At 41.2% G+C, this 27,076-nt stretch overlaps 1 protein-coding gene across 17 annotated transcripts in view; it reads right to left on the bottom strand.

Annotated features, from left to right (window-relative positions):
* The window catches only part of adgrg6 (adhesion G protein-coupled receptor G6), a 193,136-nt gene that overhangs the window by 46,558 nt on the left and 119,502 nt on the right, over positions 1–27,076 (bottom strand). For all 17 annotated transcript variants that reach the window (XM_051919519.1, XM_051919518.1, XM_051919523.1 and 14 more), the window contains 10 exons: positions 25,523–25,665; positions 24,443–24,557; positions 19,537–19,631; positions 18,236–18,437; positions 14,466–14,631; positions 13,663–13,803; positions 13,224–13,334; positions 9,417–9,468; positions 4,110–4,216; positions 2,748–2,875 (listed from right to left, as the gene is read on the bottom strand). In XM_051919519.1, coding sequence (XP_051775479.1) covers positions 2,748–2,875; positions 4,110–4,216; positions 9,417–9,468; positions 13,224–13,334; positions 13,663–13,803; positions 14,466–14,631; positions 18,236–18,437; positions 19,537–19,631; positions 24,443–24,557; positions 25,523–25,665 — 1,260 coding nt within the window. The remainder of the gene's footprint in view (positions 1–2,747; positions 2,876–4,109; positions 4,217–9,416; positions 9,469–13,223; positions 13,335–13,662; positions 13,804–14,465; positions 14,632–18,235; positions 18,438–19,536; positions 19,632–24,442; positions 24,558–25,522; positions 25,666–27,076) is intronic.

Below are 27,076 nucleotides of genomic sequence, written 5' to 3'. Positions count from 1 at the left end.
ACGAGTTGTCAGAAGCTACAGGAGTAACATGGGCATGAGGCGTGTTTCAGCCAAATTTGTCCCCCCGTCTGCTAACAGATGACTAGCGGAACACTCGACTCAATGTGCACAAAGACTTGAAAGTGACCCATACTTCTTGTCCAGGGTCATAACAGGTGACGAGAGTTGTTGTTACGGGTATGACCCTCAAACGAAACAAGCATCGAGCCAGTGGAAGAATCCTGATTCACCAAGGCCCAAAAAAACCATACAGGTGAAATCGAATGCGAAACAAATTCTGAATTGTTTCTTTGACATTTGAGGCATTGTGCACAAGGAATTCGTTCTAAGGGGTCAGACAGTCAACCAAGAGTACTATCTGGGGGTCTTAAGATGGCTGAGAGTGAGAGTGCGGAGGACAAGGCCGGAATTGTTGCAGTCAAGCGAATGGCTCCTTCACTTTCACAATGGCCCGGCACACACACAGCGTTGCAAATTCGCCAGTTTTTGACCAGTCAGGGTATGACACTAATGCCCCACCCCCCCTTACTCACTGGACTTGGCCCCCTGTGACTTTTTCTTGTTCCCCAGAATGAAAAGGGACTTGAAAGGCCGGCAATTTAACAGTGTGTAGGACGTGATCGCTGCTTCGACGACAGTGCTAAATAGCATCCCAGTTGAGGACATCCAAAAATGTTTTGATCAGTGGAAAAGGAGATTGGACAAGTGTGTGTCTTCCAATGGGGAGTACTTTGAAGGAGACTAAAAAATTTGTTTTAAATATTTTAAATAAAATGATTGCTTTTGAAAAAGTCTAATTTTTTTGGGTCCCCCCTCGAATTACATTAAAAATATAAATTAAAAAATACTTTAAATAGCAAAATAGTTTGAAAGCATTCAACTCGCACAATCCATTCACCCTTTCATTCATCCATTTACAGAATCTAATTGTGTCAAATGAAGAATATTTCAAGTTTGCCAGGTATAAACACATAATCATAAAAGAAGACATAAATAAACTGTCCTCCTATATATCAGATTGTATTGGTTGGTTTTGCAGCATATACAGTTATATGAAAAAGTTGGGGAACCCCTCTCAGCCTGCATAATAATTGACTCTCCTTCCAACAATAAAGATAACAGTGGTATGTCTTTCATTTCCTAGGAACATCTGAGCACTGCGGTGTTTTCTGAACAAAGATTTTTAGTGACGCAGTATTTAGTTGTATGAAATGAAATCAAATGTGAAAAACTGGCTGTGCACAAATGTGGGTCCCCTTGTCATTGTGCTGATTTGAATGCCTGTCACTGCTCAATGCTGATTACTTACAACACCAAATTGGTTGGATGAGCTCATTAAGCCTTGAACTTCATAGACCGGTGTGTCCAATCATGAGATATAAAGGTATTTAAGGTGGTCAATTACAAGTTGTGCTTCCTTCCCTTTGACTCTCCTCTGAAGAGTGACAGCATGGGATCCTCAAAGCAACTCTCCAAAGATCTGAAAGCAAAGATTGTTGAGTCTCCTGGTTTGGGGGAAGGCTACAAAAAGCCATCTCAGAGGTTTAAACTGTCAGTTCCAACTGTAACGAATGTCATCAGGAAATGGAAGGCCACAGGCACAGTTGCTGTTAAACCCAGCAGGTCTGGCAGGCCGAGAAAAATACAGGAGCGGCATATGAGCAGGATTGTGAGAATGGTGACAGACAACCCACAGATCACCTCCAAAGACCTGCAAGAACATCTTGCTGCAGATGGTGTATCTGTACATCGTTCTACAATTCAGCACAATTTGCACAAAGAACATCTGAATGGCAGGGTGATGAGAAAGAAGCCCTTTCTGCACTCACGCCACAAACAGAGTCGCTTGTTGTATGCCAATGCTCATTTAGACAAGCCAGATTCATTTTGGAACAAAGTGCTTTGGACTGATGAGACAAAAATTGAGTTATTTGGTCAGAACAAAAAGCGCTTTGCATGGCGGAAGAAGAACACCGCATTCCAAGAAAAACACCTGCTACCTACTGTCAAATTTGGTGGAGGTTCCATCATGCTGTGTGGCTGTGTGGCTAGTTCAGGGACTGGGGTCCTTGTTAAAGTCGAGGGTCGGATGAATTCAACCCAATATCAACAAATTCTTCAGGATAATGTTCAAGCATCAGTCACGCAGGGGTTGGATATTCCAACAAGACAATGACCTAAAACACAGTTCAAAATCTACAAAGGCATTCATGCAGAGGGAGAAGTACAATGTTCTGGAATGGCCGTCACAGTCCCCTGACTTGAATATCATCGACAATTTATGGGATGATTTGAAGCAGGCTGTCCATCAAATTGAACTGAACTGGAGAGATTTTGTATGAAGAATGGTCAACAATACCTCCATCCAGAATCCAGACACTCGTCAAAGGCTATAGGAGGACAGCGTCTAGAGGCTGTTAGATTTACAAAAGGAGGCTCAATTAAGTATTGATGTCATATCTCTGTTGGGGTGCCCACATTTATGCACCTGTCTAATTTTGTTATGATGCATATTGCATATTTTCTGTTAATCCAATAAACTGAATGTCACTGCTGAAATACTACTGTGTTCTTAAGGCATGTCATATTAAAAGGAAGTTGCTACTTTGAAAGCTCAGCCAATGAGAAACAAAAATCCAAAGAATTAAGAGGGGTTCCCAAACTTTTTCATATGACTGTAACACACAACCATTCATTCCTGGTAAAGCCTCTCATACACAGCCCAGTTCAAATGCTTGGCTACTTACTCAAAAGCCAAGTAAGTCAGTAGGGTGGCAGCTGAGAAAATTGCGGAAATGCCACAGCCAATGTAAGAGATGAACGTCAAAATCTTTGTGTTCCGTGCATCAATCTGAGGGGCAGCTCCTGAAATATCCTGAAACGATAACAGGAGTTCATCAAAGAGTGATTAGGACTTTTAACCTACGGGACCCAACGGCCTCATTCTTCCTGTGGATAAAGCCACATTTTTAAAAACATTTGAGCACAAAGAAAATGTACAAAGTGCAAATATCAAACTTTGGCTGTCCTTCATTTTGTCTGTCTCTTCACAAGGACAGAAGAATTTTACTGCTAATGTAAAGTGCCCTATAAATAAAATGCATTATTATTATTATTATTTATTATAACAGACCATTCAGCAAAACAAAACTCGCCAGTTCTATCCACTTGTGCCCCACTTGTGATTTACATGAAAGAAGAGCGATGTGCTGCGATTCATTTTTTGTGGTCTGAGGGAGTGCCTGGTGCACCGTATGGAGAAAGTGTTTCGTCGCAAAGAAGTGTTTATGAATGGATAGAGAATTTCAAGTCTCAGCCAATTAAGGAGCCGGACGTCCGTCCACGTCCACGACTGATGACAACATTGAAATGCTCATGAAATGATTCTGTTGAATAGACGAGTGATAGTAAATGACCAATCATTTGCAAATCAGCCATGGCTCTGCCTATGCAATAATCCACAACAGACTTGGGTATTAAAAAGTTTGTGTGAGATGGCTACCGATGGGTACAACTCACAGAAGAGCACAAACAGAAGCGTTTGGATATCTGCACATAATACTCTAGAGACATTCAATGGCATTGTGTTCTTGCATGACAATGAACGCCCGTGCACCGCTGCCAACACTATTGACACTCTGCAAAAACGTTCATTTTGAGGTGTTACAGCATCATCCATATAGTCCTGATCTCGCCCCTGTTTGGTCCCCTTGAAAGAAGCTCTACGAGGATGAAGATTCACGTCTGATAATGCATTCGTGGCTCACAGCGCAGCCAAAAACATTTTTTAATGAAGCAATACGAAAGCTTGTTGACAGATGGACAAAGTGTATTGAAAAGCAGGGCAATTATATCGAAAAATTATATATTTGTCTTTTCTGATAGTTGATTAAAATAAATCTGGATCATTTTTGACTCTTCCTCGTTTAATAAGCAATGTAGCAATCCAAAGAAGCAGCCAAAAACTTTTTTTATCAGTCTAAATCCTAAACATAGCTGAATTCTGAGTATTAATTTAAAAATCATTTTTAGCAGAGAGACTTGGATTTTATATATTCGGTGAAGGTTGTAGTTATTATCATAATATTATAACCATTATTAATGCTTACCATTAACACCCCAAAATGCGTGAGATGGTCACATAAGCACACCGTGCTGTTTCCATTCGATTCAGGGCCCACTCTGCAGCCATCACCATTCCACCCTCCACTGCCATCTTGTGGAGAAAAAACAGAAGACAAGCACTTGTAACGTGCGGTTATTTCAAACTCCACAGACAGCAAACAAGAATGAAGTTCAAATTAAGAACACAGAATCCGTGAGGCAACAACACTGCTAAAAAATATTTGGCTCCATAAATAAAGTATTATTAAAATATTTAATATAAATATTAAAATATTACTGCGGTGGGCTGGCACCCTGCCCGGGGTATGTTTCCTGCCTTGCGCCCTGTGTTGGCTGGGATTGGCTCCAGCAGACCCCCGTTATCCTGTAGATAGGATATAGTGGGTTGGATAATGAATGGATGGATTAAAATATTAATAAACTCGCTTCGCTCGCCCACCTCCGGGTTTGGTTTACTGGATATACAGTAATCCCTCGCTATATCGCGCTTCGCCTTTCGCGGCTTCACTCCATCGCGGATTTTATATGTAAGCATATTTAAATATATATCGCGGATTTTTCGCTGCTTCACGGGTTTCTGCGGACAATGGGTCTTTTAATTTCTGGTACATGCTTCCTCAGTTGGTTTGCCCAGTTGATTTCATACAAGGGACGCTATTGGCAGATGGCTGAGAAGCTACCCAACTTACTTTTCTCTGTCTCTTGCGCTGACTTTCTCTGATCCTGATGTAGGGGGATTGAGCAGGGGGGCTATTCGCACACCTAGACGATACGGACGCTCGTCTAAAAATGCTGAAAGATTATCTTCACGTTGCTACCTTCTGTGCAGCTGCTTCCTGAAACGACATGCTGCACGGTGCTTCGCATACTTAAAAGCACGAAGGGCACGTATTGATTTTTTTATCTATCTCTCTCTATCTCTCTGCTCCTGACGGAGGGGGTGTGAGCTGCCACCTTCAACAGCTTTGTGCCGCGGTGCTTCGCATACTTACAAGCCAAACAGCCCTATTGATTTGTTTGCTCCTTTGAAGAGGAAGATATGTTTGCATGCTGAACTGTCATCTCTGTTTTGTCATGGAGCACAGTTTAAACTTTTGAAAAAGAGACAAATGTTTGTTTGCAGTGTTTGAATAATGTTCCTGTCTCTCTACAACCTCCTGTGTTTCTGCGTAAATCTGTGACCCAAGCATGACATTATAAAAATAACCATATAAACATATGGTTTCTACTTCTCGGATTTTCTTATTTCGCGGGTGGCTCTGGAACGCAACCCCCGCGATGGAGGAGGGATTACTGTACAATTTAAAGAGATTGTTATTTTCATGGGAATTTTTACATATGCATTATTTTCACTTTCACTTTAAAACTTTTGCAAAAACAATACTTGTCCTTTATTTCCGACCCCAGGCGTGGTTACATCTCTTTCTCGCAGGACGTATAACGCTGCTTGCATTGTGAAGGGGGTGGGGCTGAACGCACGCTAAGGAGATGCCGTTGGATCAGCTGCTGGCTTTCTGCTGCTGGCGAGCTGCGTGTTCTGCTTGTCTCTCTGCCTGATCATTTCAAAGCCTGTACAGCAGCTGTCCTTTTGCCACTTCACGTCTCCGCTGCTTGCGTTGTGAAGGGGTGGGGTTGGGGGTGTTAGGGTGTCTGAACGCACACTAAGGAGATGCTGTCGGATCAGCTGCTGGCTTTCTGCTGCTGCTGGCGAGCTGCGTGTTCTGCTTGTCTTGCTACCCGATCATTTCAAAGCCTGTACAGCAGCTGTCCTTTTGCTACTTCACGTCTCTGCTGTTTGCGTTGTGAGGGGGGGGGGGGGGGGGGGGGGGGTTAGGGTGGCTGAATGCTGTCGGATCATCTGCTGGCTTTTTCCTGCTGGCTTTCTGCTGCTGGCGAGCTGTGTGTTTTGCTTGTCGTTGTTTTAAGAGCTGGGAGCACATGCCAAAAGCAATCCAACAACTGCTAGGTTAGATGTCCATGGTCTTGTTTTAAATGATGTCTTACTGCCTTGTCTCGCGTGACGTTGTAAAAACAATACTTGTCCTTTATTTCCGGCCCTGGGTGCGGTTAAATCTCTTTCTCGCAGGATGTATAACGCTGCACGCGTTGTGAAGGGGGAGTTGGCTGAACGCATGCTAAGAAGATGCGGTTGGATCATCTGCTGTCTTTCTGCTGCTGCTGTCGCGGTGCCCGTCGATCATTTTAAAGCCTGTACAGCAACTGTCCTTTTTGCCACTTCGCGTCCCTGCCGCTCACGTTGTGAAGGGGGGGGGGGGGGGGGGTGTATGGCTGATCAGACGCTAAGGAGAAACAGTCGGATCATCTACTGGCTTTCTGTTGCTGGCAAGCTGCGTGTTTTGCTTGTCGCTTGTCATTGTTTTAAGAGCTGGGAGCAAGTTAAAGTGTTTCTCGCGGGACTTCAAATTGTCTTCCGAGAAGATCACGTCTCATCTCCCTAGTGTCCTTAATAAAGATTTTTATTTTTTATAATAGAGAGATAAAAAATTATTAAAATATTTTGTGCTCTGTTTTGAGCCCAAAACAGAGCATATATGGAAATGTCAGTCAATCATTAAATTACTTGAATCTACACATAAAGTTGTTGCTCTTTGATTGTGTGTAATTTTAATAGCTGCTTCAATTATGCTATTAAATAACTTAACAAGTGATTAAGCTTTTGGGAATGTAATTAAATAACCAAACATGCATTAAGTTGCACTATATCTTTAAATAGGGCGGCACAGTGGCGCAGTAGTTAAGAGACCTGGGTTCCCTTCCCAGGTCCTCCCTGTGTGGAGTTTGCATGCTCTCCCCGTATCTGCGTGGATTTCCTCCCACAGTCCAAAGACATGCAGGTTGGGTGCATTGGCGATCCTAAATTGTCCCTAGTGTGTGCTTGGTGTGTGGGTGCCCTGTGGTGGGCTGGCTCCCCGCTTGAGGTTTGTTTCCTGCTGTGCACCCTGTGTTGGCTGGGATTGGCTCCAGCAGACCCCCCGTGACCCTGTAGTTAGGATATAGCGGGTTGGATAATGGATGGATGGATATCTTTAAACATACAGTAATCACTAGACTAGGGGTACTCAACTTCTGTCCTGGAGGTCCGCAGTGGCTGCAGGTTTTTGCTTTAATCATATTTTTTAATTACAACCCATTTATTTATTAGTAACACTATGTGGCTTAGTTTTAGTTAACTCATTTATTATGATTCAGAACCCATAATTCCCTATTTTAGTTTGAAACTATTTTAATTGTTGCCCGTTTTCTTAACCATCCGTAAACAGCGAGGTGCAAATGACCCGACATCTCCCGAGCTAACGTGCTTTCATTTAAACCTGTGCATACAGTGCATCCGGAAAGTATTCACAGCACATCACTTTTTCCACATTTTGTTATGTTACAGCCTTATTCCAAAATGGATTAAATTCATTTTTTTCCTCAGAATTCTACACACAACACCCCATAATGACAACGTGAAAAAAGTTTACTTGAGATTTTTGCAAATTTATTAAAAATAAAAAAATCGAGAAAGCACATGTACATAAGTATTCACAGCCTTTGCCATGAAGCTCAAAATTGAGCTCAGGTGCATCCTGTTTCCCCTGATCATCCTTGAGATGTTTCTGCAGCTTCATTGGAGTCCACCTGTGGTAAATTCAGTTGACTGGACATGATTTGGAAAGGCACACACCTGTCTATAGAAGGTCCCACAGTTGACAGTTCATGTCAGAGCACAAACCAAGCATGAAGTCAAAGGAATTGTCTGTAGACCTCCGAGACAGGATTGTCTCGAGGCACAAATCTGGGGAAGGTTACAGAAACATTTCTGCTGCTTTGAAGGTCCCAATGAGCACAGTGGCCTCCATCATCCGTAAGTAGAAGAAGTTCAAAACCACCAGGACTCTTCCTAGAGCTGGCCAGCCATCTAAACTGAGCGGGCCTTAGTCATGGAGGTGACCAAGATCCCGATGGTCACTTTGTCAGAGCTCCAGAGGTCCTCTGTGGAGAGAGGAGAACCTTCCAGAAGGACAACCATCTCTGCAGCAATCCACCAATCTGGCCTGTATGGTAGAGTGGCCAGACGGAAGCCACTCCTTAGTAAAAGGCACATGGCAGCCTGCCTGGAGTTTGCCAAAAGGCACCTGAAGGACTCTCAGACCTGAGACCTGGTCAGATGAGACAAAGATTGAACTCTTTGGTGTGAATGCCATGCGTCACGTTTGGAGGAAACCAGGCACCGCTCATCACCAGGCCAATACCATCCCTACAGTGAAGCATGGTGGTGGCAGCATCATGTTGTGGGGATGTTTTTCAGCAGCAGGGACTGGGAGACTAGTCAGGATAAAGGGAAAGATGACTGCAGCAATTTACAGAGACATCCTGGATGAAAATCTGCTCCAGAGCGCTCTTGACCTCAGACTGGGCCGACGGTTCATCTTTCAGGAGGACAACAACCTTAAGCACACAGCCAAGATATCAAAGGAGTGGCTTCAGGACAACTCTGTGAATGTCCTTGAGTGGCCCACCCAGAGCCCAGACTTGAATCCGATTGAACATCTCTGGAGAGATCTTAAAATGGCTGTGCACCGACGCTTCCCATCCAACCTGATGGAGCTTGAGAGGTGCTGCAAAGAGGAATGGGCGAAACTGGCCAAGGATAGGTGTGCCAAGCTTGTGGCATCATATTCAACAAGACTTGAGGCTGGAATTGCTGCCAAAGGTGCATCGACAAAGTATTGAGCAAAGGCTGTGAATATTTATGGACATGGGATTTCTCAGTTTTTTTATTTTTAATAAATTTGCAAAAACCTCAAGTAAACTTTTTTCACGTTGTCATTATGGGGTGTTGTGTGTAGAATTCTGAGGAAAAAAATGAATTTAATCCATTTTGGAATAAGGCTGTAACATAACAAAATGTGGAAAAAGTGATGCGCTGTGAATACTTTCTGGATGCACTGTATGCACCATGAAGTATCTGTGTTGATAAAATATTTAGAAATAAATGGGAGAGAAGGGAAGGACCAAAAGGTATAAATCTGTTCCGGACCACAAAACATACAAATAATGTTCTCTGAAAATGAAAAATCTGCAATGTGATAAAGATTTTTCTTGTAAGAATGAAAATGCTAACACGCTGTGTAATTAAACACCAAGTTTCATGATCTGCTAGGCCAGGGTGGTTGGAATGAAACCCTGTAGCCACTGTGGACTTTCCAAGCCTTTTCTTATTTCCCAGAGCAAGCGTAAATCCTAAATCTCCTTAATAGAACTATCAATAAACAGAGTATACTTACCATTGGCTTTGAAGTCCCAGAAAACGCAAAACGGTTTGAAGGTTGAATTTATCTGTGGACAAAATGTAAGAGTGAATTTAAAAGTTATAATGCTTTTAATTGTTACAAACTAAATGCTACAAGAAATTATTCTGCTTACAATGGTTTTTTCCAACAGTAACTGTAAGAGACTTTTGAGTTAGATAAGTTAAGTTACATTTATAAAAGTGTTTATCTAGTTATGTTAATATTTTGGCTATATATTCAAAGAGGGTGGAAATATGTGTGACTGCTAAGGCTAAGACTGAGAAGACATTTTGAAAAATGACAGTTTTACGCATTGGGATTTTCCTAAACATCTACTCTCAGACAGAGATCCCCAAGTTCGGTGATGGAGATATTTCTTCCTTCAGGGGGATTCAAATATAAAATGACTACAGCCTGCCACCCTCAAACCACCCTCACTGAACGAGTAAACCGGACCTTAAAGGCAATGCTGGCCTCTCACGCGGGGGAACCTCCACCAAAATTGGGACCAAATGTTTTCTCAAACTGTGTTTTGCTGTCAATACAGCGACACACCAGGGAACGGGTGAGACCCCGGTAGTTATCTGGGAACTGTGGAGCAAATTATCACCTCTCTAGTTCCTGGAACTCCTACAAATCTTATAGCAGACACACCTAAACACCGGACCGTTTCCTATTCATTGAAGAGAAGGACTGAGCTTTTCATATTCCGATTTTTGCTATTTCTGTTGTGGCGGACGGCTCCTTTGTCACGGGATCCTGGGGAGCAGCCATGGGAGCCACACTACGTCCCTCGGAACCTTTGTTGGCAGCCCCCCTGGGTTGCGTCAGGGCCGCTTTTGTGGAACACTGGAGCTCATCCTGGTTGGGCATAGAGCTACACGGCCTAACGAGCCCGTCTGGGTGGGAGCGCAGCCACACCCAGAAGTGCAGCCAGAAGTAGGTCAATGAGCACGTGCAGCACTTCCGGGTGGGCTATAACAGGAATAGTACTCATGGCGCCAGAGTCAGGAGGAGGAGGACAAAGCTGCTAAGGGAGGAGTGGAGGAAAAGAAGAGTGTGTTTTGGGTGTTTTTGGGGACTGTGTAGGGCCAGTGGGGCACGGGGAAGACCTGTCCCATGGCTGAAGAAGATAAATTCTTTTGTGTATTTTACTCGTGACTCTGGTGTCAGTCTGTGTCGGGTCGGCGCCCATAAAGCGCCTTATATCACACTGTTTTTCATCTTCTGGTTTATAATGTAATTGTCAGGGGGAGTGTATGCGTTATTTTGTTGTTTTGCAAGACTATTGAATTGGTGTCCTTTAATACGTTACTGTTTATCATACAATATTGTGGTGAATGTGTTATCTTTCTCGGGTGTTGTGTACAGAGTAGTTTGGGCTTAATATTCACCCAAGTTCCCAAATCATTTAAAATAAAACATACCTCAGCATTAATTGCCCTTTATGTGAATCAGTGATGCTTCCCAGGCCTTCCACTACATATCTAATGGAAGATTCTATTTTAACCCCTAACTTGTAAGTGGTTATTCATCTCTAAGCAGTGTGGCATATTAACGGTCTTTGATGTGCTGGGAAAATTAATATAAAATTATTATTAACTAGTCATTTAGCGCAGGGGTTCCCAAACTTTTCAGCTCACGACCCCCAAAATATCCGTGCCAGTGACTCGTGACCCCCACTATCCTCGGAAGTGGTTAAAATATACAAATGTTGCGCGCAACGGTGTCTTTCCGTACCTGAGGACGATGGGCTTTCTGACGGTGGTGCTTCTCCGCTTTCCTCCGCTGGCCTATCCGCGTTGTCATTGGTCGATATTAACCAACGTTTCATTTCAACAAAAATAATATCCTAAGCATAAAGCGATGAAAATTACCTACACGTTATGTGCACATGTCGGAATGTTTAACATGGTGCTGTAAATTGATCTGCTGCAACTGACGCCATTGATGTGTCGTTAAACTGTCATAATCACCTCAGGGGTCGCGATCGAACGGAAAGAAATTTGAAAGGCTGATGGCTTTTTAATTTGCATGTTTTTTTTAAATGTAACTATTAACTACTAGTTTTTATCCTTTCTTAGTTATGGATAAAATGTTTTTTCTAAAAAATTAAATTAATTAATTTCTAAAAAGTTTTAAAAAAGTATTTGATTTCTTGGAAATCATCTCGCGACAGCCCCCCAATGTCTCACGACCCCCCAGAGGGTCGCGACCCCTACTTTGGGAACCAGTGATTTAGCGGGTGGCACGGTGGCGCAGTGGGTAGCGCTGCTGCCTCGCAGTTGGGAGATCTGGGGACCTGGGTTCGCTTCCCGGGTCCTCCCTGCGTGGAGTTTGCATGTTCTCCCCGTGTCTGCGTGGGTTTCCTCCGGGCGCTCAGTTTTCCTCCCACAGTCCAAAGACATGCAGGTTAGGTGGATTGGCGATTCTAAATTGGCCCTAGTGTGTGCTTGGTGTGTAGGTGGGTGTGTGTGTGTGTGCCCTGCAGTGGGTTGGCAACCTGCCCAGGATTGGTTCCCTGCCTTGTGCCCTGTGTTGGCTGGGATTGGCTCCAGCAGACCCCCGTGACCCTGTGTTTGGATTCAGCGGGTTGGAGAATGGATGGATAGTCATTTAGCCCGTTACAATAACGGGCGCTAGCACAGTATTGCATAAACATTAGTAGGAACAGTCTATATTAAATGGCAAGGGACTTTGACCTCATTCTTTTTGTTGGTCGTATTTTTCTTTCTTTCAGCCTTTCTTTTGTTGATGTTTACTTCCTGAGCTGACCGTTCTTCGTGGGCTGCCGTGTATTGTGTGTCTTTAATTTTCTGTGACAGTAATACTGTCTTGTATGGCTCTATTCAATAAGGGCGCGCACAAAAAGGCGAGCTTCAAAAGGGCGACCTCAATTGAGCGCGGCGAATAAAGGTGTTCGTAGATAATTTAGTTCAAATGGCTCTGGAATATGTGAAGAGCAACAAAGGTTCAGATCTTTATTTACGAACGCCTTTATTCGTTGCGCCCAATTGAGGTCGCCCTTTTGAGGCTCGCCTTTTTGTGCGCGCCCTTATTGAAGGATACCGTCTTGTACGTCTGTAATATACCTTTAATTTTCTCTGGCGGTAATACAGGCGTGCACGTCGGTAATATGCCTTTAATCTCCTCTGACAGTAATACTGGCTTGTATGTGGCTATAATATGCGTCACTGTATTGTGTACCTTTAATTTCCTCTCGCAGTGATACTGGTTTGTATTTCCGTAAAACGCCTCTAACTTTCTCTGACAGTAATATCACGCATCGCACCGTGCGCACTTCACCAGAAGACACCCACACACGGACACCTGGACGCACACAGGGATTTTATATATACAGATAATAATAATAACAATACATTTTATTTATTTTTAGGTGCCTTTCTAAACACTCAAGGACACTGAACAATAGATAAAACACGCATTATAAACAAAACTAAAATACAAAAATTAAAATCAGACAGAGCAATTGTAATCAAAGAGATATTACACTAAAGTATGTAATATCAAGAGAAATACTGTATGTCTGTCTCAAGCCAACTCTGACCATGACAAAGTGAAGTTATTGTGGTCAACCACACTGAAGAGATGAATAATCACTTTACTGACTAGAGGACGACATTCAAACTCCACACAGCAAGTGGCACTTCCAGGGTAGGTCACCGTACGCCGGTTCAGTTCTAAAACGTTACATAATCCAGCAATGATATTACAGTTACACCAAATTAGAAAGTGTCTCATAAATATTAGTCAAAGAAACAAGTTCAGGATTTGCTTTACCTGCTTTTGCGTATGTTGAATGACAATCATGACAGGATCTTTAAGATTCTTAATGGAAACATTTCCAACACTCGTCGCTACCACTAATGATAACTTGTTTTTATTCTGGTCCTGAAATAATTAAAATCAAATAATTAAACATCTAGTTGTGTACAAAGGGATTGGCTTTTTGACAAAGATTTTCCTCTTTAATATTTTATTAAATTTTTCATTTGATAATATTTGAATAAAACCCCCTACTGACAGCCTTACCTGGATTAACCAGGTTAGAAAATGAAATATTTCATTGGGAAAAGTCCCAAAAAAGCTGCGTATGCCTCGTCCATCAGGTATCTGTTATGTGCAGCAGCTTTGACACTTCCCAATACACAACCAATTTACTGTCGTTTTCACGTCTGTACACTGTAATTAAACACAGAAGATTACATGAAGCACTCACCTGAAAAAGTCCTGTTTTGGTAAAGAAAGCAAACTGAATTCGGGAAATGGTATCAAGTAGGCCTTCGTTCATATTAAGCAGTAAACTTGGAGGGAGGACAACTTCTGCCAGTGCATTCTGGTGGTCTCTCTCAAAATTGACCTATTAAAATTATACAAAGTAGATACATTATTTCATTTGCTGATAATACATTGTCGAACGTCAGCTCTGGAAAAGCTCTGGAGATAGAAGGGGCCAGGCGTGAAGCTCCTTGGGAGAGATCGTCGTTCATAAAGAAAACGTAAATTCAAAATCGGCCAGAAGATGTCATGTTACGTTACTTTTCTAATCCGTTTAATCCAGTCATGTGTCAGAAATTTGGAAGACGCGGCTCAGTACTCGACAACTGGCTTGGCTAGATAAATGGACGTGTTCGGTGAGTTTTTAAGCTTTTCCTCCGTGCCCCATAGCCTCCAATGTAACTTGCCAGTGTGGGAAAGATACTTTTTTAAATTAATAGGAAGCTTTTAACCGTAGAACACAATTTTGCGTGACAAATACATACAGTATATAGCATGTTTGTGAAGAAATAACTTTGACTTGAAACATACCCAACTCATAGTGATATAGTCACAGTGTTTATATTTTATTACTGGTGTCTTTGGTAAACATGCACATATTGTATTGTGCACGCATGACAAAAAATTTTAAATTGACGTTAAACCTTGGAAACATTGAAACATTTCCTTATGAGTTCAAAATAGAAAAAGCTTCTACTTCTTAAATTGTAAAAATGAATGGATGGAAGGACTTTTTATGTTTACCTGGAGTTCATCAGACCTCATAGGAGACCCTGCAGAGAAAGCTGTCCCATTGAAAGTGCTTTGATTCAGAGCTGAAATTCCCAATGCAAGATTTTTGGATGTGATGGCGATGGATGGGCCAGTGAAAAGAATTTTCATTGCTAATTCGTCCACTGTTTTTAGGGCTCTACAAACAAATGAAAAAGTATCAAATAAATAAACAAATAAATAAATCTCTCTATTATAAAAGGAAATCCTGAGATGAGACTTTCTCGGAGATAATTTCAACTCCCGCGAGAGATAATTTCAGGTCCCACGAGACAAGAGTTTTTGCCAAGAGATTTTGACAAGTCCTGCACTCCTCTCAAACATTTACATCCACGCCCGCGGTCCACTCACTTCTCATTCTTATGAATGCTATTGTCAGACACCGTTCCTGCGCTCTCAGCTCCAAGTGGGGTCGGAAATAAAAGACAAAGAGTAGAAGACAAGGTAGAACGTCGTAAAGAGGTTCAAAAACGTTGGCGCGATACACATGGAGAGCAGGTGAGAGATTATGAAAGTACTAAAATTCGAAAATCTCAAAAAACTGATAGTTAAAATCAAACAAATGGAAATTATTACTCGGTGAGATCGAATATATGGACATAGGTGACATGACAGAAGTATGTAGATACTGTTCAGCTTTAAACTTTAAGTCAGAGACTTGTAGATTGCCTAATTTGTGTTGCCTTCAGGGAAAAGTACTGTTGCCTCCCAATGAAGAGGCCTATCCGTGAGAATTAAAAGATTTGTTGTTTGGTGAAAGTTTATTCCACATACGCGAGCGGCAGAGATGTGAAGTGGCTGGCACGTAGCGCAGGCCGGGGGGGGGGTCTCTCTAGTAAATAAATAAAGTTATAGTTTGCACCACTCATGTTCTTCAAAAAAGTTTTAAAAGTTCATTCCTAGTAGAATCCTTAAAGTTATGTTTACCCGTAAAAAATGAGCCAAAAAAACGTTTAATTATTTTTACATTAAGAAAAAATATTATGTGCAGCAGAAATAGGTAAATACCAAAATGTTAACATAAATACAATAAGAAAGGCATGTCGAGTGCCCACTGCTGTACGGATGCTGGTTTAGTACACATCTGCTATGTGTCATGTTTTAAGATGGTCACCAATGCACATCCTGATGTCACAATCAGCACAGTACAAGTTCTTATATTTTTTCTGTTGCTGGTGCTTGAGACGTTAGAATGTCAATGCCTGATCCACACGATACAAGGTGCCCCTTGTATTACTGAGGGCTACCACAACTTAACACATTTTCCCCGACTTGAAAATTGACAGTTACTGTGTTGTGAAGTGTCCTTAGGGGGGCTAACGCCTTTCTTGTCCTTCTAATTGATTGGAATAATTTTGTCTCTTCCTCATGCAGCTACTGTCACAACACAGTGAAGCTTCACGCAACCGAATTCACCAGGCATATCACTGCAGTTTATATGCAGCAGCGTCACTATCGATGTCAACGTCTGATAACCGATACACATTGTCGTCACTACTGTTTATTTGAATGATAGGTTCTGTTTCTGTTTCTTCTAAAAATTGCTTTGCAGCTTCTTGTTTTGGTTGAAGGCTCCGCCCCACTCATAAATATTGATGAGTACCTTAGAGTGGCAAAACACATAGAAATGATCAGGATATTTTGCAGCTTGAAGATATTTCAAATACTAGAATGCTGTCCCAAGTGTTATTCAGGCTTATTAAGACTTATAAGACTCTTAGCAAAGGTATAAACCTTTATCTTAAAAAGTTTTCACAATACATCCTATTTGCTACTACCTGGAACAGAAGGCACAAAAATGTGCAATTGATTTGAAAGAAGGTATTGTAAGAGCCATTTTCCTAGTTCTATAAGATTTATGAATATTTATTAGATGACAATGCATAATCTATGGGAGGTTCCTATAACCCCCGTAAATAGAATCGTATTGGTATATTCTTGCCATTTCTAACAGAGTAAGCATTATTCTTCAGTTAGATAGATAGATAGATAGATAGATAGATAGATAGATAGATAGATAGATAGATAGATAGATAGATAGATAGATAGATAGATAGATAGATAGATACTTTATTAATCCCAAGAGGAAATTCACATACTCCAGCAGCAGCATACTGATACAAAAAAACAATATTAAATTAAAGATTGATAATAATGCAGGTAAAAACAGACAATAACTTTATATAATGTTAACGTTTACCCCCCCCCCCGGGTGGAACTGAAGAGTCACATAGTTTGGGGGAGGAACGATCTTCTCAGTCTGTCAGTGGAGCAGGATGGTGACAGCAGTCTGTCGCTGAAGCTGCTCCTCTGTCTGGAGATGATCCTGTTCAGTGGATGCAGTGGATTCTCCATGATTGACAGGAGTCTGCTCAGCGCCCGTCGCTCTGCCACAGATGTCAAACTGCCCAGCTCCATGCCAACAATAGAGCCTGCCTTCCTCACCAGTTTGTCCAGGCGTGAGGCGTCTTTCTTCTTTATGCTGCCTCCCCAGCACACCACTGCGTAGAAGAGGGCGCTCGCCACAACTGTCTGATAGAACATCTGCAGCATCTTATTGCAGATGTTGAAGGACGCCAGCCTTCTAAGGTAGTATAACCGGCTCTGTCCTTTCTTACACAGAGCATCAGTATTGGTAGTCCAGTCTAATTTATCATCCAGCTGCACTCCCAGGTATTTATAGGTCTGCACCATCTGCACACAGTCACCTCTGGTGATCACGGGGTCCATGAGGGGTCTGGGCCTCCTAAAATCCACCACCAGCTCCTTGGTTTTGCTGGTGTTCAGTTGTAGGTGGTTTGAGTCGCACCATGTAACAAAGTCCTTGATTAGGTTCCTATATTCCTCCTCTTGCCCATTCCTGATGCAGCCCATGATAGCAGTGTCGTCAGCGAACTTTTGCACGTGGCAGGACTCCGAGTTGTATTGGAAGTCCGATGTATATAGGCTGAACAGGACCGGAGAAAGTACAGTCCCTTGTGGCGCTCCTGTGTTGCTGACCACAATGCCAGACCTGCAGTTCCCAAGATGCACATACTGAGGTCTGTCTGTAAGATAGTCCACGATTCATGCCACCAGGTATGAATCTACTCCCATCTCTGTCAGCTTGTCCCTAAGGAGCAGAGGTTGGATTGTGCTGAAGGCGCTAGAGAAGTCTAGAAACATAATTCTTACAGCACCACTGCCTCTGTCCAAGTGGGAGAGGGATCGGTGTAGCATATAGATGATGGCATCCTAAAAGTTAGTGACAGCCTTGCCATGAGTAAGGTGTGGAAGGCATAAGGTTTTAAACCGTGCCTGGGCACGTGCCTATGTGCCAACCAGCCTATGGGCCCTTTGAGTGTGTGAAGTAAATATGTAAGAAAACAGCACTTAATTTATGTGTTGTGCCGTATGTAAAGCGTACAGAAGAAGAAGAAGCTAAAAACCTTTAAGTAGAGAAGGAGAAATAAAGAACCTTTAAGTATAGAAACAACTAAAGTTTTTCAAGAAAATAAGTTTATAGAAGATACATTTTTCCCTTTTTTTGCCTTTTATTCTACGTGTGTAACTGTTTTTTCTTTTATTCTTGTGTGGATTATTTGCTTTTAACTTTCACTAAATATTTTTAAAACGAACTTTTGGACTTTGAGATTTCTTTCGGCACACGTTTTACCCGTGCTTGACCACACCAATATCTCGGCAGCTACAGGTATTAAAGCAATTCTACACAGTAAATGTAAAAATATAGCAGTTGTACTTACACATCTGACGAATGCGCTAAAGCTTCATCAGGGCTACTCAGAACATTGGAAAACACTTCCACCACGGTGGTCGCCAAAGACTCGTTGATCTGTGCTACACTGATTAACTCCTTGAGCTTGCTGACAATTTTGTTTACTTGATCAGTGGTCAGCTCATTATTCGTTATGTCTTTGAGTTGAGTGGCAATTTCGGCCGCATTTTCTGCAAAGGAAAAAAAAAAAAACATACTGTATTATACAAAGTTAATTGCTGTCCAATCCATTGCTGTAAAAAGGCCACTGAGGACCTTTTTTTAAATAGAAACTGTGGAAACCAAAAAATTCCATCCATCCATCCATGAATGATTGCAAATAAATCATAGTAAAATACTACTATTCCGTATTATTCACTTGCATAATATTCCGTATTATTCCTGGGGGGCTATAAACAAACAGCATCTGTTAAAGCCCATTGAGCCATTCCTTATGTGACTCTGGTCTATACAAGAAATAAATTATTGTTGTGGTTGCAAGATCTCTCAGTGTTTGTGGATGGACTGCTCTAGCAGACACAGAAGAATCTCCAGGTAGCGGAACCACAGAAGCACACAATTTCATGTGCACCTGGTACCCTGCTTTTACTGATTAACATTTTCCCACCTGGCTACCAGGATGGCCATGCACCTCTGGCAATGGAAATGATACTTTCAGCTTGAGGTCTTGAAGGACCTGGCAGACGCCATGAGTAGCTTACAATATCATATTCACTGCATAGTGACATCACTATATGCATTAATTCTTTGGAAGCTTCATTTTTGATTGTTTCGTCAAACTCATTTTTATTACCCAGAACTGTGAAAAACATAAAACAGCAGCACTCTCATTGTCACTTTCCTCCGACAGCTCAAAATCCTCATCTGACAGAGCAGAATCCGAGTCGTCGACAATACACGACACATCTCCGGCAGAGGATTTCTTTTGACTAGAGTGGCTGCCGGCACTTAACGCTATGTTGTAATGAAAACGAATGCAGATTCATCTTTATCTCAGTGCGTTTGCTGCCATCTAGTGGATAAAACTATATAATACATTTCCCGGTGATTTTTCTTGGTGGTTAGCCTTTAATTCTTAACGTTTCAACTGTTGTTGATACTTGTCTTGAAGTGTTAAGAAATTCTGATGAGATTTAGGTCCGATTGAACTGAACCCATAAAGAATTATTTTAGTTTGGATTATGATCTGAACTAAAATATATCCATATATGATTATCTATCAAAATACGAGACTTTGTATTTTTTTCACTGACACTCAAGAATTCTTACCAGCTGAGACAGAGAGACTGTCAATGTCACCACTTATGCAGTTACTCAGTTCCATTGGACCCCAAAAGGATGTATAATTCATCAGATTCAGCAAGCTAGAGGCAATAATAAAAACAGAAAAACAGTCGCATTATTTAAAAATCTTCTATAATCCAGCAGGTTAACACTGCAGAGTAGTATTAGACAACCATTTATAAATATTGCTTGGCACATTCTAGGGTTTTGAAATGTGAGGAATCCAGTTCTTGACTTATTTTTATGTTTTACTTTGAATTTTAAATGTTGACTTTTTCTAAATTGTGGTTTTCTTTATTGAGGAGACATCATTTTGCAGATCACATGACTTCGATCATTGTGGCTATGATGTAACAGAAATTACTCTATAAATACTATACGGTATCCCTCGGTGGAAAACACAACTTCAAAAGTATCTTTAGTGTCAGTTTGCTTTTTTCCCAAAAGCAGACCCAAGTGGTTGGATTTTGTTTTTGGATTTATCTTTGACTGTCGAGTATTATTCTTTTATTCCTGCTAGCCTCGGTTTAGTTTTGAAATGATAGTTCCAAACCTTGTTTTCCTGACCACATCTTTTTTATCTTCTGGTATTTTTCAGTGCTAATGATACAGTCAACCCTTGATATACGACCGGCCTAACATGTGAACAACTTGATTTATGACCAAAATTTTCATTTTGATTTACGACCAACATCTTGCGTTACGACCCGAATGCGGTCACGTGTATCCGCATGCGCGATTGTAAACAAACAGCCGAGAGCGTTTGTAAGCGTCAGTCGGAGCCCAGACACGTGTTTGTGGATGTAATTTCGGTCAGTGCAGTGATTTATATAATTTATTTTGATAATTGCTAAGGAAGGAAGAGAAGGTAACGAAGGTAAAGAAAGCGATCACAATCGAAACGAAGAAGTAAATTGTGCGGAAATATGAGAGTGGTGTTCGTGTGACCGATCTCGCTAATATGTACAGCATGTCAAAATCCACCATCTCAACAATTTTACAAAGAAAAGATTTGTATAAGGAGGCTCCTTCCAAACAATAACCACCTTCCATTTCATTCTCCTCCTCCTCCCTTCCTGCAACCCAAAGATGTCAAATTAAATGGTGAGTACAGTATGAAATTGTTGTTTCTGGTAGGCTAGGCACTTTTTATAACTTTTTGGTTAGTACATTAGAAAAATGATTGGTGTTTTGGTAAATTATGAACATTATACAACCCTTTTTTATTATGAAAAGGTTAAGTAAGTGTTGCTGTGGGAGGTTCGGAACGCATTATGGGTATTTCCATTATTTCTTATGGGAAAAATAGTCTTGACTTACAACCAACTAGAGTTACAACCAGCGCTCGCGAACGAATTGAGTTTGTAAGTCAAGGGTCCACTGTAATCTCTGCACACCTCAACATGTTCTTAACAAACTTCATTTTATGTTAAACAAGAAAATTACACCAAAGAAATAGAATTTAACTAAAAATTGTACATTCTCATTGGATCCTCCTCTAAGGGTACCTGTATTAGATAGATAGATAGATAGATAGATAGATAGATAGATAGATAGATAGATAGATAGATAGATAGATAGATAGATAGATAGATATGAAAGGTGGTATATAATAGATAGATAGATAGATAGATAGATAGATACTTTATTAATCCCAAGGGGAAATTCACATACTCCAGCAGCACCTTACTGATACAAAAAACAATATTAAATTAAAGATTGATAATAATGTAGGTAAAAACAGACAATAACTTTATATAATGTTAACATTTACCCCCCCCCCCCCAACCCCCCCGGGTGGAATTGAAGAGTCGCATAGTTTGGGAGAGGAACAATCTCCTCAGTCTGTCAGTGGAGCAGGACAGTGATCTAGTAAAGGACAGTGTATTAGTGAATCATATTAAAAAAAGGTTTGATGTCGGTTCAAAAATATCTTTTACAGTTTAAAATACTGTTTGCTAAGCATTTGGTCTCTTGGAAATAAAGCTGCTTTGGTAAATGATATTATATTGAGTACAAAATCTGATTTGTGTCATCTTATTGAAACCTGGCTCAGTGGATCTGATATCATTCCTTTAGCTGAGGCAGCACCAAACGGTTTTACATTTCTTCACAAATTTAGGGATACTAATCAAGGAAGAGGCCTTGGGATAATTCTGTGTAATGAACTGCAAACTTCATCTAAAAATGTTTAGAGCTGATTTAAAAACCTCCTTCTTACATATAAAGCCTTAATTCTTCAAGGCCCTGCTTACTTCTCTCAACTCCTTATACGGTCAAACCTTGGATTGTGACTAACTTGGTTTGCGAGTGTTTTGCAAGAAGAGCTAAAATTTGTAATAAATTTTAACTTGATAAACGACAGAGTTCTTGCAATACGAGTAGTACGTATACGCTTTGTCTGCTGAGCGTCATGTGGGGATTGTGGGTAATCATCTCCCATGCTCGTTCTCAGTCGGCGTGCCTCACTCATATAGCCAACATCTGTATGAGTGTATACTGTTAACTATAGCATGGTGACCACGTGTGTGTGTGTGTGCTGTAATGTGCGAGTCCCTGTCATGCACCCCCAAACGCAAGGCTGAGTCTCAGTACTTTAGCAAGCTAGCTTTACTCAGCGTGAAACAGGAACAGCACGGTTATTTATTGTAGCAGGATCTACTGCTCTCCTATGCAGAGACACAGCAATCAGGCAGGGTCGTGACCAGGTTAGTGGCTAAGTAATGCTGTGCTCTTGCATTTATAATGTTCGTTGCATCACCCATCAACTTCGGGTGCTAATAGAGGAACTGCAATCTTTTCTGATTCACTTTTACGGCGAACTGCTACAGCGCTGGGAGCCTGCGGTTGCTTTGGGACGCTCTTCTGCGTGTTGTCCCATTTGGGGGAATCCCAAAAGAGTTTAGAAATCTTACAGTGCGCAAAGCATTTTTTAAATTTTGTGTCCAAGTGTAGTGACTCCTCAGGCAAAAGCAACTGTCATTGGAGAGGCTCCTTGTTAAAGTCGCAAAAAAAGAAAAAGATTCCAGTGAGCCAACAGATAGCAGAGATTCCGTTATTTAGAGTGAAAGTCGTCCTACACAATAACCGTCCTCCTCTTTCTCAGCTTCCTAACACCAGCCATGACTCTTTTCAAACCTGTAAATTGCAGGTTACTTTGTTTTATGTATTTTTAATATTTTGTATTAATCATTTTTATACTAGACAAAGAGCCTGTTTCGACAACGTAAGATGAAACGGGCACGAGTTTGTGTCAGCAGTGTATGAAGAACAAATGATAAGTAACGAAGAAGTTGTTTTGTAATGATTGTAGTCCGCTTCACTCATTACTGTACAGGCTTGTACTGTTAGTTGATGATTGTCCAGGCCTATAGTATAATATTGAATGACGAATGTTCCAGTACAATATGGAATAGTAATAAGTATAAGCACCACAAACCTGATATAGGTGTATTGAATGAATGCGTAATTGAATCAGAATGCGTAATTAGGCCTCGAGCTGTAGTCGAAATCGCCTTTCAGGCCTCTAGAGCTTTAATCGAAGTCACCTTTCTCTTTGAATTTTTGCGGCCGTAAATCCACCGCCTGCCGCGATGTTGGGGTTGGATGTCGGTCTCGTAAGGTTTTTCGGGCAGCTGCACAGAAGGCGACTGCGCATTCGGCTTCGGACGTGCGCAGAAGGCGACTGCGCATTCGGCTTTGGACGGACGTGAGTGAGTGAGGAGGCAGGCGAATTATGTATTAAGATAAATATTTGTGGGTTTTGAAACAAATTATCTGAGTTTCCATTATTTCTTATGGGGTAATTCACTTTGATATACGAGTGCTTTGGGTTACAGGCAAATTTCCAGAATGAATTATGCTCGCAAATCGAGGTTCCACTGTACAACTGAGTGTGCATTACAATCTGAAGATGCCAGCCTACTTATTCTAAGGATTAATAAAATAGAAATGGGAGGATTAACTTTTAATTATAGGGTCCTGAAGCTGTGGAATGATCTGCCTGCATCTATAAGAGATCCCTGTTGAGTCTCAGGTTTTAAATCTAGGCTCACAACTTTAGTCTGGCATACCCTGACTAGAGCTGCTGATTAGCTGTGTACAGTATATCACATCTCTGTTTGTTAGTAGTTTGTACAAAAATGTAAGCATTACAAATCATTATTAGCCTTCCTCTATTCTGTTTCTCTTCTCGGCATCCTGCTTTGACACTTGGCGCCACTGCTCTTGTTCAAGCTGTTTTCCTGCCCCCAGTAGAAAAGTCATCTGAGATACTGGGAGCCTTGGAATCAGCAGATGGGAAGGTTCTATCATCAGAGTGCACAGGCCACCATCGACTTTACTGTACAATGCCAAGAACTGGATGGCTAACCAGTTGGCCGAGGTCTCCATGACTCTAACTGTGTCTGTTATAATTGACCGTAGACCCTCCAGAGGTTTATTTTCTTCCAGAGTTTGTGTTTTCCGCAGTTCCATTCTCGACTGGTCAGAGTTTAACAGTTAATTAATGGGCATATATTTGTTGGGTTCCATTTATGTTAATCAGTTTCAAACTGCTTAGTTTTCCAGTTTGTTTAACGAAATGTGTGTCTTTATGCGTACTCATTATGTAATTAGTAACATTTGTTTCCAGATTTCACCTGAAAACTCGTGACTGCACTCAGTGACGATCACTACACAAAACATAAACTGAAATAACTGAAACTGAAATTTCCTGCAGCTTCTCCCTATAGCATGTATTAATATTGTCCTCTCAGCTGCAATTGATTTCCCTTGACTTATAATCCACATTGTTATCTGACACTGCTGTCCTTTGTATTTTTGTGTACTTTGTGAAAATCTTAAATGTACAAAATGACAATTGACTGATAAAAATAAACAGGCAACTTACCAGGTCCGTGATGCATTTTGAGATTTGTTATGAAAGCACGGCAGGTATTGAACTACTGTAGGCCTGCTTTCAGGCCACTTGTAAGATGGAGGATATTCTTCTTTCTTGCAGTTTTCTACCAAAACAAAATATAATATTACTTGGCGGGTTAGGCCATTAAGTGCATGTTTGATTTATTTCAGCACGGCAAAGATCCATTACATAAAATAAAGTGCCACAAAATGTGGTGAAACATGAAAATATCATAGAAGTTAATTTTAGAAAAGACATACCAGGCAAAAATGAGTATACAGAAGTGGACAAATTTGTTGGTATCCCTTCACAAAAAAAGAAGAACCCACAGTTGTCTCCAGACCAAAGCCATTGGCACCCATCACTGCTTATTTCGTATTCAACAAAATTCACCCACTTTATAGAATTTTGATTCAGAACAGAATATTTCAACTAAGAAAACAAAAGAAAATGTATGGACAAAAATGGAGGGACCCTTAATGTGATAATTTGTTGCATATCCTTTAGAGGCCACTATTGGATACAAGCAATTCTTGGAGCTCTCCGTGAGACTTCTGCACCTGTCGAGAGGTTGTTTGGCCCACTCTATTTGAGCAAACTGCTCCAGCTGTGTCAAGATTGGGTGGGGGGTCTTCTTCCGACTGCATGTTTCAGTTCGTTCCATTGATGGGATTCCAATCAGAGCTCATAGAAGGCCAGTTCTGAATAGTCCAAGGTTTTGCTATTTGTCATTATTGGGAATCCGTATAGATTAAATAAATTATACAAATTACGTTGAAATGATTACACCTATTTTCAGTGGCACCTAAACTGCCAGCATTGTGGGGCGACTACAAAGTTTTAGGCCATCCATCCATCACTGGACAACCAGGCACACAAACACCTACTCGCTACTACAGTATATCTCTAAATGGTGAAAAACTACTCAGGCTTTCCCCACAAAGTAAGGGAAGAAAATGGAAACTGTGTAACAATATGATTTCCTGAGTGGTTGGATATCAAAACCAAGAGCAACAGGTTCTGCTGTAAGTAAGCAAGCTTGAAGGTCAAGACACAAAATATACGCACCAATTTGAATCACAGATAACTGGTCGACTTTTAAATCTTGTCGTAACGACTCTTTATTATTCATTATTCGTATCTGGATTGTTGTCTCTAGTAAAACGGTATCATTCTTGTATATTTGAATGAGTAGGACATTGCAGATGTAACTGAAAGAAAAAGAAAAAAAAAAAGATCAAAGAAGGAAACTTTAGGCCAGTGTAATCATCACCATTTATAGATCATTTATAGACAGCTATCACATTGTGAAACATAGTCATTTTCATGTCTAAATGGTCACACATAATAGAAAGGTAGCTTGGTTTGACATTTAGGGGTCATACTACAACATGTGTATATTAAATTTAGAAGGTATTGGACATTATAGGATGCTGTTCTTCATTAGTCTTTGTAAAAGGCAGAATGGGGGCATTTGCTGGTCTTTATGGTAAAATGGCATGGAGGCACAACATCTGTGCGCTACATCGTCGTCCTCGATCCATTTAATACTCAGAGGTGTTCCATTTGTAATAAGATCATGAGCACTACTAGAAAATGGAAGAATGGAGTAAGCAGTATTGCTGTGTTAAAGGAGCGCCTAGTAACAATGGTTTGATCTGGCTTTACTACTTTAGTGGCAGTGTAACAAAACTCAGACACATCATAATACGAGAAAGTGTTGCTTAGGACATGGTTGGCATGATATGATGTGTCACATGGCATGTGCATCACATACCTAGTAACCACATAGCCTCTATTAGGTTCTATTCAATAAGGGAGCGCACAAAAAGGCGAGCTTCAAAAGGGCGACCTCAATTGGGCACAGCGAATAAAGGCAAACGCAACTATGTGCAATGCCACGTAGATATTTTATTATTATCTATCTATTATTATCTAAATTATCTACGAACGCCTTTATTCGCCGGGCCCAATTGAGGTTGCCCTTTTGAAGCTCGCCTTTTTGTGCGCGCCCTTATTGAAGGATACCCCTCTATTATGGTCTGTTGCGTGTTTCTCCCAGAGATTTTATTATTTTTTTCTTTTTTTAACTCTCTTCTGAGAGCAGGGGTGGGCAGATTCAGTCCTGGATGGCCGCAGTTAGGGAATCCATTCCCGGACATTTCCCATTCCCGGGAATGAAACTGCTGCAATTCCTGGCTGAACGGTTATGGCCAAGCTCGCATATATCGTGTGTAAAAGTGTAAAAATCGATCAAGAAATAACAGAGTTATAGTTGAAAATAATTAAGTGGCACATTTTTTTGGCCCACGGTGTTAGTGTGTTGCTCATTAATTCAGTCAACAACAGACCAGCAGCAGTCAGTCTCCCGGCTCCCACTAAGACTGAGCACAGTGGACTGGGAGGTGTCTGCACTCTGCAGCTCATTAATGCCGGGACGGGGCAGAGTTCATTGACGTCTGTGCTGTTGACAGCCTTGAACAGCAACTTGAAATTGCAATGCGTCAGTCTGTTGTATCCGCATTGTCTGTGCCAAGAAACTTGCCATCACAGAATGATGACAAGAAACTGGATGCATCAGTAAAAGCTGAAATGGCGGTGTTTCAGAGCAACGGCAAGCGC

This window comes from Erpetoichthys calabaricus, chromosome 15 (assembly GCF_900747795.2).
Source record: "Erpetoichthys calabaricus chromosome 15, fErpCal1.3, whole genome shotgun sequence".
NCBI classification, from domain to species: domain Eukaryota; kingdom Metazoa; phylum Chordata; class Cladistia; order Polypteriformes; family Polypteridae; genus Erpetoichthys; species Erpetoichthys calabaricus.
This window is presented reverse-complemented; position numbering and strand designations above follow the sequence as displayed.